The following is a 15,955-nucleotide window of genomic DNA, read 5'->3' as shown; positions in this document are numbered from 1 at the left end:
TGTTCGGTCCGACTGGACAAGAGAGTGTGTGAGGAGCCGAGAACTGGGATGAACTGTAAAGATTCCCTGTGACATTTGACAGGGCAGAGGTCAGCCAAAGATGTAACAGGAGGAAAGGTGTGGCAGCAGGTGCTAGCAGGGCCCAGAGGGCAGAGTGAGGAAGACAAAGATGCAGGAAGAGAGCCAGGGCGGCTAGGCTAGTGGCAGGACCAGGCTGCGGGCACTAAGGCTGGAGCACACCCTCCCTCCTGGGATGGTACCATTGGATTGGCCTTCATGGGAGCCTCTGAGCCATAACGGAAGGACAACGGCTACTATGGCCATAGCGACCACGTAGAGCTCCACAGCAGCCAGACCCTCCCCTCAACTCTGAGCCCGCCTTCAAACTGACGTGCCGTCCCAATGACTGGCACAACTGTGCAAGAATCGTACGCTGGTACAAGAATGGAAGAAGACAGTCTGCAGGAGGCCACATTCACGATGATGAGGACCTCGAGTGGTCGCCTCTGAGCCTGGGCAGCCCATGGGATGGTCCTGGGTGGTGCCAGGTGGGGCTATCCTTCCCTTACCACTCAGGGAGACGGCAGGACTGTCCCTCGGAGAGTTTGTCAAGGAGTCGGCCACTGCTGCTGACAGTGCCTTCTGCTTCATGGCACGGAGCATTTCAACAAGTCTCTCTTTGTCTATGAGAAAAGCAGCCTGAGATTAACCAGCCAGTTGCGTCATTTTTTGGAGAGAAGGACAGCGGGATTCTAGCCGAGCCTTGATGGGCAGGCAAAGCACTAAAGCCCGAAAAACCAAAAGCACGTGTGATGGGGCAGGCCCAGCTGAAAGGAAGCAACCATCTTAAAGCAAGCCCAGATTGCTCTCAGCATCCACTACACAATGTCTTAGACGCGCTCCAGACAGCTGTCCGTGCGGTGATTACGCCTCTGTCAATCACTGTGCCCACGGACCTCGGTGGTGACATGTGAGGATGTATTCTTATTTCAAGTCAGAAAAGGTGGCCCCAACACAAAGAAACACCCCAAAGACCCAGGCCTGGCCTCTGAGGCAGGGTACCTTTCTCTTCGCCCACTCCTACCATTCCTGCCACTTCCTGAAAGGGAAAGATGACCCCACGATGTTCCACGCAGCAGATCCCTGATGTCACCCGGCCCTTCTTGACTGTGAAACTCAAGGGCTGCATCGCCCTTAATTTTTTTTCCTCCAAAAATTCAGGTAAAAAGATGCTTTGTATCTAGGGAACTGGGCTGGCAATCAACAAACACGTCACTAGCCCGCTAAGAGAAAGGGAAAACTACTGACTGGTTAAAAGCAGAAAGTAAACGGCTACACCCTGATCAACACCTTGAAGCTGCTCAAGGTCCAAGAAGTAAGTCTGCTTTCCTTCGACCTTCTCCCAGAGAGGCCAGGGCTCCATGAGGACTTGAAGGCACGCATAAGGGGCAGGGCCAGGAACGTCAACATCTGGGCACCAAGCCGGCCTGTGTTGCAGGCCAAGGAAGCCAAAACCCTGAGCAGGTGTTGCAGCTGCGTTGTTTCTTCTGCTATATGGATTCTAGCTCAGAGCGTCTGACCCAATGTGGCCCTGTGTGGCCAGACTGAACTGGAAGCATCTTTCAAGGCAAGCCATCTGCTCAGTGTGTGCTGCCCTGCTTGGCAGCCCTTCCCCAGGCCTCCGGCCACCAGGACACAACACCCAGCAGACCACCTAAGCGGTCCAGCAAGAGGAAAAGCCTGCAGCAGACAAACCTGGAACACCTGGCACCTCCCCTCACGCCTGGTGCAGTCACTGGAGCACTCGGCTCAAAGAGCGCCTTCTCGGGCGCTGGGAGATGGATGAGTGACAAGGGTAGTCCTCAGGTCAAGATGGTGGGGCTCTCAGAGCAAAGCCTGCCAGGTAAGGCTGCTGTGGAGGGCTTGTAAGAACAGAGAGGCTGTTCCCGGGAGCCGGGAGGAGTAAAGGGGCAGCCTCAGGCTGAGTGATCCCAGATCCTGCCTGGAGTCCACCGGCCCCCACCTGCTGCTTCAGAAACCCACTTCCACCCCAGTGAGCCCCCACCTTCCTACCCAGGCGAGACCCTACCTTTCCTCTTCTCGGCGCTGATGTGGGTCAGGTTGAAGATGGTCAGGAACTTCTTCTTTTCTTCGAAGTTGGGACTGTTGTTCATCTCGTCGGGGCTGTAGCGGGTAGACAGCGCCAGTCTCGGTGAAGGCGTCTGCCGCTTGCTCTGAATTGTTGGGGGCGATGGGCTTCTCTCTCGCAACATCCGCCGCCGCTTCCTCCGCTTCTGGGCCACCAATTCCTCCTTCTGCTGTTGGGTGGTCAAGCCAAAAAGTTGCAAAAACTCTAGCTTCTAGATTGGGAAAGAAAACAAATGAGTTTGAAGCCACTGGCAGTGGTATGCTTTCACTGTCCCAGGGTCCCCTCCTGGGGTCCTCGAAGCGTGTGCCGTAGCTGGCTGTGCCTGGCGGCAGAAGAGCTTTGTGGGGCGAACCCGCCAGGACTTCGGAGGAACCTAGCAACAGTGGGGTGGACTGCGGGGTGTGGACGCTAGGAACGAGAGCCCAGCCCAGAGCATGTCCATGGGGAGGAGAGCCCAGTACCTCAGAGGACGTGTCCAGTTTGAGGGGCGGCTGCTCGGCCACGCAACGGAGGTGGGCCCTGACCTCCTCCTCATCGCTCTCATCGTAAGAGTCATCGAGGTCGTAGTAGTACCCTGATGGAGAAACGCTTGTATTCAGCCACACAAAGAGCCTTCATCTGTCCAGTGGACATGCCCGCAGGGACTCGTGTGCAGACCACCTATCAGGCCAGGCCTGCTGGCACCTGAACACCCTGAAGGCCAGTTCCTTTCAACCCAGGTGGAAACCAACATTAACCCAGTCCTGGGCCTTTGCAGGACCGCAGACACCAGGCTTCCCTGGGATCCATGGCTCCCAGTGGCCTCCAAGTGGCTGGGTGGTCCCCTGGGCTGACAAGACCTCCCTCCTCCCCCTGGCAGGGAACCATTAATCACACAGGCCTGGGGCTGTGTCCACGGCAACACAGGGCTGCTTGTGCACACGCACTCCCCCATGCTGTGGCCATCTGAGTCCATCTCCTGGGAGGGGACAGGCACACACAGGCCTGAGCTCTCTAAGGCACAGAGAACAATAGCAGAGCCCCTGCCCAGGGTTGCTGGGGTATCTCCCTCCTCCTTTACAAAGTGAGTAGGGGAGAGAAACTTGGCTGGGCCCTCCATCCAGCCTAGACCAACAACCAGGAAGACTGCCTGTGTCCCAGCTTCCAGTGAAGAGGAGGCTGAGCTCAGCACTGGACAGGACCTGAGTGTTCAGCACCAGGAAGGAAACTGGGCTGGAGGCCCTGCTCCCCTCCTCACAGCCTGGCCTGCTCGGTGGCTCTTCCCGGCTCTCTGCAGAACTCAGGGAGCTGCTGGCTGAGGACTCCCCGCCCCAAGCAGAAATAAGAATGAAGTGCCTGACCTCCTACCCTGATCCGGGGCAGTGCCAGCTGCCGCGTCCTCACCCCCTGGCCCACCTGCTGCAGCTGGTGGCAGCAGCCCTGTATGTGGAGCCCCCGCTGAGCCCAGGCCGGCTCTCCTGTTACACTGCACTATTAATATTTAAAACTATCTTATTAGCCTCTGCTCATCACTTATTCATCGTGCTTGTCTGCGGAACTATCTTTACAGGCGGGCTTTGATTTGGCTTTTTGGGACAATTTGCATCGAGGCAGGACAGGCACGGGGACTAGGGTCTACCTCCCCTACAAGGGTGTCATGCTGCTACACAGAAGCCAGTGCACTTGCCACCTGGGGCCTGGGACTACCCCAGGCAGAAAGCAGGAGTGGACGGAGAGAGAGGCAGGTGGCTGGCATGCAGGCTCCCCGTCCCCACTGTGCGGCTCTCCCTGAGCAGGTCGGGGCCTGCGGGGACGCAGACCTTTCTCCTGGGCCTCCCGCCGCCTGCGCTCCTCCAGGTCCAGCTTGCTGACCAGCCTCCGGCGCTGCTGCAGGAACTCATCATAGATGTAGGCAGGGTCGGGTGCCCGTGGCGCTGGGGGCCGGTAGGGCGAGCCAGGCTTCAGGGGTCCGCTGAGCTCCCCGAAGGTGGCCGCCTGTGGGAGGGAGGCCCGCTGCTGGCCCAGGATGGTCTGGGTGGACTTCTCGAGCTCAGCCAGGAAAGGCCCAGGCCCGGGCGGAAAGGGCTGGTGCTCCAGGCTCCCTCCCTCTCGTGGTGGCGGCGGAGGTGGCTGGTACTTGTCCAGAGGGGCAGGCTCACGCTTCCGTGGCCCCTCGTCTGCTTTCTCCGGGCAGAAGACCCGCTCCACTTTCACCAGCGGCACGGCTGCCTGGCGGCAGGGCTCAAATGCAGCCGGGTGGCTGTGCAGAGAGTGGCTCTCGGCCCGCCGCATCTCCAAGGTGTTGTCCATCAGGGACACGGGGTTCCAGAGGGCCGTGGGTGCAGCATGGAGCTGGGGCTTGGGTGAAATCAGAGGTGGTGGCCCCCCAAAGTGCTGCGGAGGGTCGCGGCCACCTGGCTCGTGACGGTTTAGTCCTGGCCTAGGGAGTGAAACCAACCCGTCAGTCAGGGAGAAAAGACCCTTCAGCCACCCACAGGCTTCCCTGGCTGCCTGCTGCTCCTAAGATGACACAGATGGCACACAGCCCCTTAGAGAGCCAGTGCCAGTGGGGCTGCAGGGAGGGGGCACACGCTCCACCCCAAGGATCATCGTTTCTGTCTTTCATTTTCTATTTTCCTTTTTCTTTCTTTTCTTTAAAGACTTGGCCGGGCGCAGTGGCTCATGCCTGTAATCCCAGCACTTTGGGAGGCCAAGAAGGGTGAATCACGAGGTCAGCAGTTCGAGACCAGCCTGGCCAACATGGTGAAACCCCATCTCTACTAAAAATACAAAAATTAGCCAGGCATGGTGGCAGGCGCCTGTAATCCCAGCTACTCCAGAGGCTGAGGCAGGAGAATTGCTTGAACCCAGGAGGCAGAGGTTGCAGTGAGCTGAGACTGTGCCATTGCACTCCAGCCTAGGTGACAGAGCGAGACTCTGTCTCAAAAAAAAAAAAAAAAAAAAAAAAAAGACTCACTCTGTCACCCAGGCAGGAGTGCAGTGGGGCAAGCTCGGCTCACTGCAACCTCTGCCTACCAGGTTCAAGCGGTTCTCCAGCTTCAGCCTCCCGAGTAGCTGGGATTATAGGCGTGCACCACCACGCCCAGCTACTAATTTTTCCTATTTAGTAGAGATAGGGTTTCACCATGTTGGCCAGGCTGGTCTCGAATTCCTGACCTCAAGTGATCCACCTGCCTTGGCCTCCCAAAGTCCTGGGATTACAGGAGTGAGCCACCGCGCCCGGCCCTCCAACACCCACGGTAGGTGTGTGCAGGCTGCTCCAAGAGGACGGGGAGGCTCCTAGCCTAAGCTGCTAGGGAAGGCAGAGACCCTCTCGGACCCGGGACAGATCCAGTTTCGGTCGATTTTCCCACCTGCTTGTGTGAATTCCCCTAAGGGCAAGCGTTCATCCTCACTTTCCATGGGGAAACCCACTCTATATACTGGGCTGTGGCCCTGCCACCAGCACCCTCTCCTCCTGCTGTGCCTTGTAGGGACACATGACACAGGGCAGGCTGGCCACCTTCACAGGGCAGTACGCCTCCGTCCCCGCAGGCAGCCACAAGACAACCTTCTAGTGTCTGCCCAGCCAGAGCCAAACCCACTGTGAAATGAAGATCCTCCCAGTCAGGATGGGGCCTGTGCCGAGACTGCCCCCCAGTGGCCCCTGTCACAACTGCAGCGACCCCAAGTGGCCTGTGGTAGAGGTCTCAAAGTGTCTTCAAGGACCCAGGCTAAGGCCTGCTGAGGCAGGGAGGGAAAGAAGGGATTTCTAACATCAGAACCCTTCCATTAAACAAGAAGCTGCCCCTTAGTTGCACTAAATGGCTTGTTTCCTCAGTGCAATTAAAACAAGATTTAATCTACTCAAAGGGCTATTTTTAGTATTGTTTTTCCAGCTTATTTTTAAGAGACGGGTCTCACTGTGTTACCCAGGCTGGAGTGCAGTGGCTATTTACAGGAGCAATCCCACTACTGATCAGCGCGGGAGTTTTGACATGCTCCATTTCCAACCTGCCCTGGTTCACCCCTCCTTAGGCAACCTGGTGGTCCCCTGCTCCCAGGAGGTCACCATATTTGTGCTGGACTTAGCTAGGACACCCAGTGGGTATAGCACACTACAGCCGAGAACTCCCGGGCTCAAGCGATCATCCCATCTCAGCCTCCAGAGTAGCTGGGCCTACAGGCATGTGTCACTGTGCCTGGCTATCTTTCTTTTTTTTAAAGGGAGATGTACTCACAGGATGTCTGGACCAATACTGCACAGTGACCCTGGGCAAAGCTTGAGGGGAAGGAAGAGGCAGAGGCCACAGCAGGCACATGGCCAGGCTCAGGGATCTCTAGCCTGCCTGGGGGGCCCTGTTTAAACACAGCCACCAAGGCTCTCCCTAGTTATTCCAGACTCCAGGCCAAGGGACAAATCCGATGCTGCTGTCCCTCTTAGCAGAATACAACAGGGAACCACAGGAAGAAGCTGTGTCCTTAAGTCAACAGCAAAGGAATAAAACCTGCAGGAGAAGAAATATTTCATGCGCCACACCAAGCACTGAACAGTTTTCTAGCATGGAGCATGAGGGCCCTGTCAGGCCCCCGAGTTCACAGTGCTGTAAGGCCACGTGTGCAGCCGGCCACAGGGGTACCATCGCAGCCAGGGCAGGCCAGGCCCTGCTTCCCATCATGCCCCAGGTCCTAATAAGACAGCTACGCTGGCTGGAAGCAGTCCATGGGTGGGCAAAGTCACAACACCTGTGCTGGGGCCCTGGGGAGCCCTGAGGAAGAAGATGCCTACAGGATAACATCAGGGCACCCTGATGTTATCAGGCCATGCCAGGTAGGAGCTGGCTGCCCTCAGTCCTCTGGGTAGTAGGCAAGGCTGAGTCTGAGAGGCCTCAGGGACGGGGGCTGGGAGAGGCAGAAGGGATCTCACTTCGGCTGTGCCGGGCCTGGTGACAGTCACTCCCAGTCATCCCTGATCAGCGGGGGTGCATTCCCTCGCTGCCCTACTGGATAACGGAGGCAGGCAGAAGGGAGCACAGATTTTAAACTGCAACGCGCTTCTGTCCCAGAGCCCAAGGGTTTCTTATCCCAGGATGGCACCACAGCCTTGAGAGCTGGAAAGATGCTCAGAAATCATCCTACCCACCCTCCTTTGTGGACAGTTGAGGAAAGTGAGGCTCAGGAAACAGAAGCAGTGTCCCTAGGTCCCTGAGCTGGGCCTGGAGCAGAGCTATGGAAGGCTGGCAGGTCATCCCCACCAACTCTGGCTGAGGGTCTTAGCTCAGCCCTTCAGAGTGAGCCCTGGGGGTATATGACGTGGGGGCCTGGGACCAGCACAGCCCCAAGGCAGGAATCCCAGGGCAGGCAGGAGCAGGGAGGACTGGGGGCACTGGGGCCCAGCTCATAAGACCTGTGTGTGCAGCCGGGGTCCGAGGGACCACCACACAGGTTCCTGGGAAATGCTTTCATAAAGGGCTAGAAAACGGGCACGTGTTTTACTATTAATACAAAAGCAATAAAACTCATTTTTTTCCTTAAAATCAAAAGCTGTCCCCTTATTAAAAAGGAAGTCCAGGCTCAAAAGCAGAGGAAGATGGAGAGAACAGGTATTATTAGTAATTAAAGCTTCCACCTTGCACTCTTCATCTGCTGTGAATGGCCTCCTGGGAACTAGGTCAGGCTGCGTGTGCAATGCCCTGGCTCTCAACATGGACTTGATTGGTCTCTTTACTTACTGGTGGGGATACCTTTGAGCAATCCATTTTCTTCCTCAGTCTCAGCTTCCCCATAGGCAAGACAGGCATTATAACGTGAAGATGAAGAACAGAAATGAAAGAGGCAGGCAGAAATGCTGGGGCAGGATGTCGGGCAAACAGGAGGTGGTCAATACACGCTGAACAAATCGGAACGTGAAGGCTCATCCCTCCTTCCTTCCTGGGGCTCACTCACCTGGTGGTGCTCTCCGGCCTGTGCTCTGCCTCCGCCGGCACCGGGGGCCGGCCCATGTCCAGGTGCTGCTCCAGCACCTGCTGCCGGAACTCCGACACCTGAGACTGCCGGTCCTCCTTCTCCTGCCGCAGCCGCCGCTGCCGCGCCAGCCACTTCTCCTCCTCATTGGTGCGCTGGATCAGCAGGGCTGTGGCAGCACTGCTGCTAGGCAGAGAGAAGATGCCATGGTTGGAGATGAGGCTGGGCACCGTGTGGTGTGGGGCGGGCACCGGATGCAAGGGGTGTTGCACGGGCTTGGGCGTCTGCAGGCCGGCATCCTTCAGCTTCTCTGTGGGGAGAAACGCGGTCAAGCAGGATCTCAGCCACGTGGGACAGCATGCTCCCTCCCCATCCTCTCTCACCCAACTGCCCAGAGAAACCAGAGCCCTTCCAAAGGGTTCTTCCCGCAGCCAGAACCAAGATATTCAAAAGGGGCCCTATGGGAGCTTTCAAGAAGCATGTCTTGTCCCTGGAACGAAATGCTCCGTGGCTGGCTGGCACAACCCTTGCCCAGCCAGTGCGGTGCCAGAGCCAGCTCACACTGGCTCAAAGAGCAGACTATTAAATTTCCGGGAAACATACAAAAGCTGGTTATTATTACCAGACAATTGTTTCATAAACTTATAGGGAAATAAAATCAACAAAGCACTCAAAATTTATGCCTTCCTAATGCCCCGGCTACATTTCACAACTGTCCTCCTGGGGTCGTCTATACCCACTGTGCCTACGTCGTGTGCCAACATGCCTCTGCTCCCTACTCCGTGTTCAGCCACGCCACGCTTTTAGGGTGAACTCAGCTGGGGAACATTTACACCACAGCAACCGGCAGGTGCTGCGATTCAGGGCTCCTCCCCACGGGTGGCTGAGACCTTGCCCAGCACAGCCCACCCACGCCCAGGTACCTGCTCGGGTTGGGGTCAGCTGCTCCGAGGGCTTGCCTCGCTCCTCAGTGGCATGGACACGCCGCCCATGCAGCTCGGCCACAGGCAGGAAGGTGGGCTCCAGGGCCGTGGCGGCCAGCAGCTCCTTCTCCCGGGCCCGCTGCTCCCGCTGGCGCTCCAGCTCACGCTCGCGCTCCTTCTCACGCTCACGCTCCTTCTCTTGCTCGCGCTCCTTCTCGCGTTCACGCTCACGTTCCTTCTCCCGCTCGCGGTCAGCCTCACGCTCACGCTCGCGCTCCCTCTCCCGCCTTAGCTCCTCGTCCATCTGCAGCCTGCAGCACGTGGAAAGAGTTGGGGGCTCTGCTGCACCAGGAACGAGAGGGACCTGGGGCAGGCCCTTAAAAAGCATAACCAGGAACGAGCCAGGGCGCTAATCCGAATAGTGACGGGAGGTGAGCAGGGTTTCACTGGCGCAGGAAGAACTTAAGGTCCACACAATCGAAGCGGCTTACAAAATGCCCAAGCACACCCGAGAGCTCCTCGGCCTGCAGGCTTACTGCAGGAGACCACGGCTACCGAGACAGGCGCTATTTCAGAGCAGAGCCTGAACGATCATTGTCCCATTTGGCAGGTGGACAAACTGTGAGAATAGGCATGGCCAAGGAGTCCAGTCAGGTTCCAGCCCAGGCTTTCTGCCCGGCTGCCATCAAGGGACAGGGAGGGCAGAGGGGCTCCTCGGCTCGAGACGCACTTACCTCTCTGCACTGAGGCCAGACATGCGCTCCGAGTGCAGCGCTGCTAGGGATGAGTGGGAGAGCTCGGGGGGGTAGCGGACCCCAGAGAGGTGGAGGTGCATCGCTGATGGGTGCAGTGGGGGCAGGGAGCTGGGGGTGGGGATGGGGTAGAATGGGGACCTCAGGGCAGACAGGCAGTAGGAGTCGTCCATCCTGTGCAGAGAAGACAGGGCTGTGAGCAGCACATAAACCAAGGGGAAGACCCAGCCCGGTTGACAGGTGTGTCTCAGCCAGGTACACACACCTGCCTGAGCGTGGGGAATGTGACAAAATGGCTGGGGATGCAGACCATGCCTGCTGCTAGCCCCAAAGCCCCTTGATGCCGGAGGCTGCTAGGTGCCGACAGCTTGGGGTTCCAGGGCGCCGCCTGCCACCCCCCTCAGCTCAGCCAGACCAGCACAGAGTGGTCAGGTGCCCAGGCCCTTCCAAGGCTGGCCAGCACGCTGGGCTGCCCTGACGTGGGGTGGTCCGTGTCGTGACTAGGATGGGCAGAGCTTCTCCATGGACCCAGGCCAGGCCACAGTGCCTCCGGGGTTTCCTGCTACACGGCAAAGCATCGCCTCTCCCACGGGCAAAGCCTTGCTCTCTTAACAGTGACTTGCTGTCAGTGGACCCCCCTGTGAGAAGGGCAGGAGCCAGGGATGACAACGCAGTCACCAAGGGGGACTGCCTACCAGGAGGGGACCCCTAATGGGCCATCAGGGCTGAATTTGGGCTCAAAGCTGGGGACGATTTCAGGGGCTACTCTAGACCCTCCCCTGGGAGCCTGGCTCCCAGGTCGTAAGAAACACCTTCCCCACCAGGTTCCGTCTTGCCAGGAACAGACCAGCACCTAGACGAGAGGGCGCGTGGGGGCGCCTCACCTGAAGGCCGGGTGGGGGAAGGGGTGTGGGGCCAGGTAGCTGGGATGGTAGTAAGCCGCAGCAGTGGCCGGGTCCAGGCCGAGGGGAGGCAGTGAGGACATGCGGAGGTCGTCGGTGGTGTGGTAGGGCCGGAAGCTTCTCAGGTAGTCCTCAGTCACGGTGCTGGGGGGCACCACGTGGTGCACAGGCCGCTGGAGGCTGCAGGCGGGGATAGGGGGGGCAAGGCGGGGACAGGTGAGTGGAGACCTGCTCCTGCGTGGGGGGACGGCTAACCTCCCTGCATCACCCCTGGCGCTCAGTCGGCACACCCACACTCCTGGCACCCCGAACGAGGACGGGGCTCAAGCAGCGGGGGGAGCGAGCTGCCACTGCCACCTCAGCGTGAAGGGGCACAGACGGGGCTGCAATCCCCAGGGCTGAGCGGCCGACCACCATCTGGCAGGCACAGCCTCATCTGTGCAGACCGCAGGCTGCCTGGGGACCCAGACCCTGAGCACTGTGTCCCCACCTGGCCGCCTCACTGAAGTCCCCGCCGACCAACTTACTTGAGTGGCGGGAAGCGGGAATCCTGCACGACTGAGCTGGGGGAGAGGCCGAAGGGGTAGGGGGTGCTGAGCAGGTGCGAGGGGATGGCTGGGCCCCCTGCCTTCTCCTGAGGGAGCGGGGGCTCCACAAGGAGGCGCTCCCGACCTCCACTGCTGCTCCTGGAGCCGGCATCCTGCAGGAGGAGAGCATCCAGTCATGGCGGGAGCCTGGTATAGGCCACTGCCCACAGGACACAGCCAGGTCTCCTGACTCATAGGAAGGCGCTAGGTTTAGTTCATGTTCTAGAAACATCCTTTCCTAAGGCTTTCTACACAAAACATGGTGCATGTGGTGTAGGAAGCAGAACCGTAAGGAAGGGGATGTGGCTCCCACAGGTCTCGGGATCCGTCTCCCTCCCTGGGCCTCCTCAGTCCAGCAGAAGAACTAGAACCCCCCAGAACCACAATGTGCCACGTGAAGGATGCGGGGTGGCAGGGGCTCCTGCCTCCACCCCCTCCTGGTGTGGACATCCGAAGGTCACACCAGACACACACCCGGGGAAGCAGACACTGTTGGCACCCAGCACGCCGTGAAGCGAGTACCATGATGTAGCCAAGACGTCAACTGCGCTGACAGCTGCCCACCTGGCCTCAGATGTCCTGGCCCCGGTGCCCACATGGAGGGCAGGGGCCAAAGGAAGCTGGCACTGCCCCCGGGCTGAAGGTGCTGGTCTGCCCCCAACCACTTCCTCGGGTGGCCCTGGCCCTGGAGCCCACCAGAACAGGCAGCAGCTGGGCCCTGACTGGCCAGCTGGGGTACCGGCCTTCACACACACGGCGGGGCAGGGAAGGCGACAGCTCGCCTGTCCCAGGCTCCTGGACAGACAGTGGACCTGGGTGTAGCTGGGAAGTGGCCCAGAGGACTCAGATGAGGGGTCTGCTCCAGGCACAAAGCAGGAGGAGGCAGTGGCCCAAAGCCCACCTTCCGGGCTGAGGTCCTTGCCAAGTTCAAGGATAGGCCGTGCCACCCCTAGCCACGCAGAGGCTGCCCGGCACACCCATCCACACGGGGTCCAGCCCGGAGAAACCAGAGCGTGAAAAGGCCTTGCTTGTTCCTGTTATTCGTGTGACTGAGGAGGAGGAAGAGGAGGAGCAAGAGGAGGAGGAGGAGGAGGGAGGAGGAGGAGGGAGGAGGAGGAGGAGGGAGGAGGAGGAGGAGGGAGGAGGAGGAGGAGGAGGAGGGAGGAGGAGGAGGAGGAGGAGGAGGAGGGAGGAGGAGGAGGGAGGAGGAGGAGGAGGAGGAGGAGGAGGGAGGAGGAGGAGGAGGAGGAGGAGGGAGGAGGAGGAGGAGGAGGAGGGAGGAGGAGGAGGGAGGAGGAGGAGGAGGAGGAGGGAGGAGGAGGAGGGAGAGGGAGGAGGAGGAGGAGGAGGGAGGAGCAAGAGGAGGAGGAGGGAGGAGCAAGAGGAGGAGGAGGGAGGAGCAAGAGGAGGAGGAGGGAGGAGCAAGAGGAGGAGGAGGGAGGAGCAAGAGGAGGAGGAGGGAGGAGCAAGAGGAGGAGGAGGGAGGAGCAAGAGGAGGAGGGAGGAGCAAGAGGAGGAGGAGGGAGGAGCAAGAGGAGGAGGAGGGAGGAGCAAGAGGAGGAGGAGGGAGGAGCAAGAGGAGGAGGAGGAGGGAGGAGCAAGAGGAGGAGGAGGAGGGAGGAGCAAGAGGAGGAGGAGGAGGAGGAGGAGGAGGGAGCCGGAGCGAGCCTCAGGGCGGCCCAGATGGGGGCTGTGCTCTGGACTCTGGATGGCTGCCAACCCAAGCGTCACTCTGTCACTGGGGCAGCCGCTCTCAGCCCCAGCATCTTCCCCATGTGGGGACAGCACTGCCCAGGCCTACCGTGACCTGGGGGTGTCTGAGAGCCATGGCCACGCTGGCCCCTCTGAGCTTCCCAGGGATGCAGAGCCACGGGAACCCAGCCCTTCCTCACGTTCCATGTGGCCATGTCAGGTAACGACTGCTGATCAGCAGGCAGTGCTCCTGAAGAGCACCAGACCCGCTCTGCCTCCCTGAGCCACGAAATGCCAAACCCCCAAAAACCAAGGAGGCCGTGGCCGTCTCCCCACAAGATCAGCAGGAATGATGGCCCAGGGGCTCTGAGACCTGCCCCACCGTGGAGAAGCATCTGTCTCCCAGGGGCCATGCCTGTGTCCCTGACCCGCCAGCCCCTCTTCCTGGGCCATCCATCTTCATGGCGGCAGACGGTGACCCGGCAGCAGCACATGGCACCGCGCAGAGGCAGTGCAGGCAGCCCCAGCCGGCGCCTCCCCACTCTCCACCCTCCAGGAGACAGTCAGCGAGGATTAATCGGAGGAGCCGCCGCCGCCGCCGCCGCCTGGAATCTTCAATGAGAGGCAGCATCTGCTCCCTTCCCGTGGGCTGAGCCCCGGCCCCCCTTCTCTGTAGGGTCCTCCTGGGTTCATGACCTCTGACCTGCCTTTCCAGGGTGCTGGTCTCGAGGGTGGGAGGTACACACGGGCACTGACGCCCTGAGTGGGGCCGGGAACTTCCTATTGAGGGGCCAGCGCCTGGCCTTGGGGTCTCCAGCCGGTGTCAGCAACCGGGGTAGTGGAGGAGTGGCCAAGGGGCCAACCTGACCTTGGGAGACCTGGCCATCCTGTCGTTCCTCGTGCACACATCAGTGGCATGTGCCCGTCACGGCATCTGCTCAGAGGGCAGCGGAGTTGATGGCTATGAACGGGCAGGCGGGGGACGCACCAGCAGGGTGGGGGCCCGGACATGGCAGGTGCGTTGCCAGGCTTGCCCACCTACCCCAGCCCCGTGAGGCCATTTCCAGGCTGGGCTTCTAGATCCTGCCTCACGCCCCTACCCTACCTGGCATAGGGCCAAACATCTGAGGAGCGGAGCACGAGAAAGGAGACACCCTGTTCCTAGGGTCTGGGATGGACTGAACGAGACGGAGTGGCCCCTGGCCCCCCAGCATCCAGGTGGCACCCCAATGAACACCAGGCCCAAAGCTACTGGGTCTCTGGATGCCCAGAACAGGGGCCTTGCCTGCTCAGGCACCCAGGGGACCTGGACTCACCCTCCCAGGCTGGTGGTGAGGCCTCCAGGGCAGGAGGGAGACGACAGCCAGGGGGTTCAATCATCACCCAACCCTGGGTGACCAGAGTCAGAGGAGGGCTGGAGGACAGACCTCGACCTGAGGACAGCACCCAGGGAGAAGCTGCCGACAGCCCAGGCCTGCCGCCCTCCTCCGCATGCTGCCCGAGCCATGGGCTGGGTCAAACGGCAGAGCACGGGGCCCCAGCCGCCCCGCCACAAGGAGGGGCCTGTCCCCGGCCCAGACATGGCCCTTGAACCCCTTCTCCCCTCAGCCGAGGACAAAGCCCTGCTCGCAGGCCAGATGGCACCTTCCTGGCCTGGCTGAGGACAAATAGGGAGTCCGGGAGGCTGGGGGGCAGCCAGCAGGCGGGGCAGGGGCCCGGCGAGCCAGACCCACACGTCTGTGGCTTCCGTCTGGCTGGCGCCCGGCCAACCCTGGCACAGACACCTGGGAACTAGGTCAGCGGGGCCTGGAGTGAGGCACAGGGCTGCCCCCCACCCAGGCAAGGCCCAGCAGGCTCGGCAGCTACCCCAGAGGCACCCCGATAGCAGCAGCCGGGGTCTCACTGCCGTCTCCACAGACAGACGCATCAGGGCGCATCTGTGGGCAGCTTTTCATTTCTGAGCAGCGGCTGCAGCCGCAGCTGCAACGATGAAAGAAAAAAGGCGGAGGGGGAGGAGGGGCGGAGGGGGAGGAGGGGCGGAGGGGGAGGGGGAGGAGGGGCGGAGGGGGAGGGGGAGGAGGCAAATCCGTCATTCTCCGGTGATTAGCCCAAGGGTTCCATAGTCAGACAGGCAGGACATGCCCTGTTAGCTTTAAAATAGGCTTTTTCATCTCATTTCTCCTCTCGCAGCTCCAACTACCTGGGAGAGAGGGGTGACCCCGAGAAGGGGCCGAAAAGCCTCCGGCCCGGCAACTCCCGCCTGCATCTGCAGCCTCGGAGACCCCTAACGCCTCATTGCCACAGCTTTGGGCGGGGTGAGAGGGGAATCCTCTCTCCGCCTCCCCGCTACGAGAGGATTAAATTCCCCGCTGAGCCTCTGTGCCCGAGCGAGGAGCCGTACATCACCTGCTAATCCAGCTCCCGGCCCCACACCTTCCCTGGTGGCACCGTGTTCCATTAAGCGCCGCGGTGGTAAACTGCTGGAGCGGATCTGTCGCGCCCCTGCTCTGCTCTGGGGTTGCTCAATGTTTCCGAGGCAGTAAGGACCCTCCAAGGAGGGACCAGCTCAGACGGAGTCATCGCCAGGAAAGGCGCTGCAATCCCCTCAAGGCGTCCCGGGTCTAGGCCAGGAGCCCTGGTCGGGGTCAAGGCAGTGGCTGGGTGCAGGGTCCTGGCTGGTAGAGGCTCCTGGTCCAGGCTGGGGCAGGGAAGCGGCCTCCCGTGAGCTGCGGGCGGTGGCACCAACAGCCAGGCCCCACCAGTGGGGCGCAAGGAGCCTCAGCTATTTGAGTCAGGTGATTCAGGGCCCCTGGGGTCAAGGCTGGCCCTGGGGGGTGGCCTCTGGAGGCAGCGGAGCTGGTAACAACTCCCTCATCCTCCCTCAAACCAGGACCAGGGCCGCCTTGGGCTGCTGCAAGCCCTGTGGGGTATGGAGGCCCTTCTGGCCAGGGTCCACCCTCCAGGCCACGCCCTGCCCCTCCGGCTCCAGACCTCACATGAGGATGAG

At 60.5% G+C, this 15,955-nt stretch overlaps 1 protein-coding gene across 11 annotated transcripts in view; it reads right to left on the bottom strand.

Annotated features, from left to right (window-relative positions):
- Nucleotides 1-15,955, bottom strand: part of GSE1 (Gse1 coiled-coil protein) — a 499,199-nt gene that overhangs the window by 7,641 nt on the left and 475,603 nt on the right. For 10 of the 11 annotated variants that reach the window (XM_024233179.3, XM_024233178.3, XM_054534228.2 and 7 more), the window contains 9 exons: nucleotides 11,197-11,369; nucleotides 10,652-10,849; nucleotides 9,750-9,941; nucleotides 9,016-9,326; nucleotides 8,075-8,402; nucleotides 3,949-4,568; nucleotides 2,611-2,723; nucleotides 2,090-2,360; nucleotides 570-683 (listed from right to left, as the gene is read on the bottom strand). In XM_024233179.3, coding sequence (XP_024088947.2) covers nucleotides 570-683; nucleotides 2,090-2,360; nucleotides 2,611-2,723; nucleotides 3,949-4,568; nucleotides 8,075-8,402; nucleotides 9,016-9,326; nucleotides 9,750-9,941; nucleotides 10,652-10,849; nucleotides 11,197-11,369 — 2,320 coding nt within the window. The remainder of the gene's footprint in view (nucleotides 1-569; nucleotides 684-2,089; nucleotides 2,361-2,610; nucleotides 2,724-3,948; nucleotides 4,569-8,074; nucleotides 8,403-9,015; nucleotides 9,327-9,749; nucleotides 9,942-10,651; nucleotides 10,850-11,196; nucleotides 11,370-15,955) is intronic. The other variant, XM_054534226.2, reaches the window with a different exon arrangement.

This window comes from Pongo abelii, chromosome 18 (genome assembly GCF_028885655.2).
Source record: "Pongo abelii isolate AG06213 chromosome 18, NHGRI_mPonAbe1-v2.0_pri, whole genome shotgun sequence".
Classification (NCBI taxonomy): domain Eukaryota; kingdom Metazoa; phylum Chordata; class Mammalia; order Primates; family Hominidae; genus Pongo; species Pongo abelii.
This window is presented reverse-complemented; position numbering and strand designations above follow the sequence as displayed.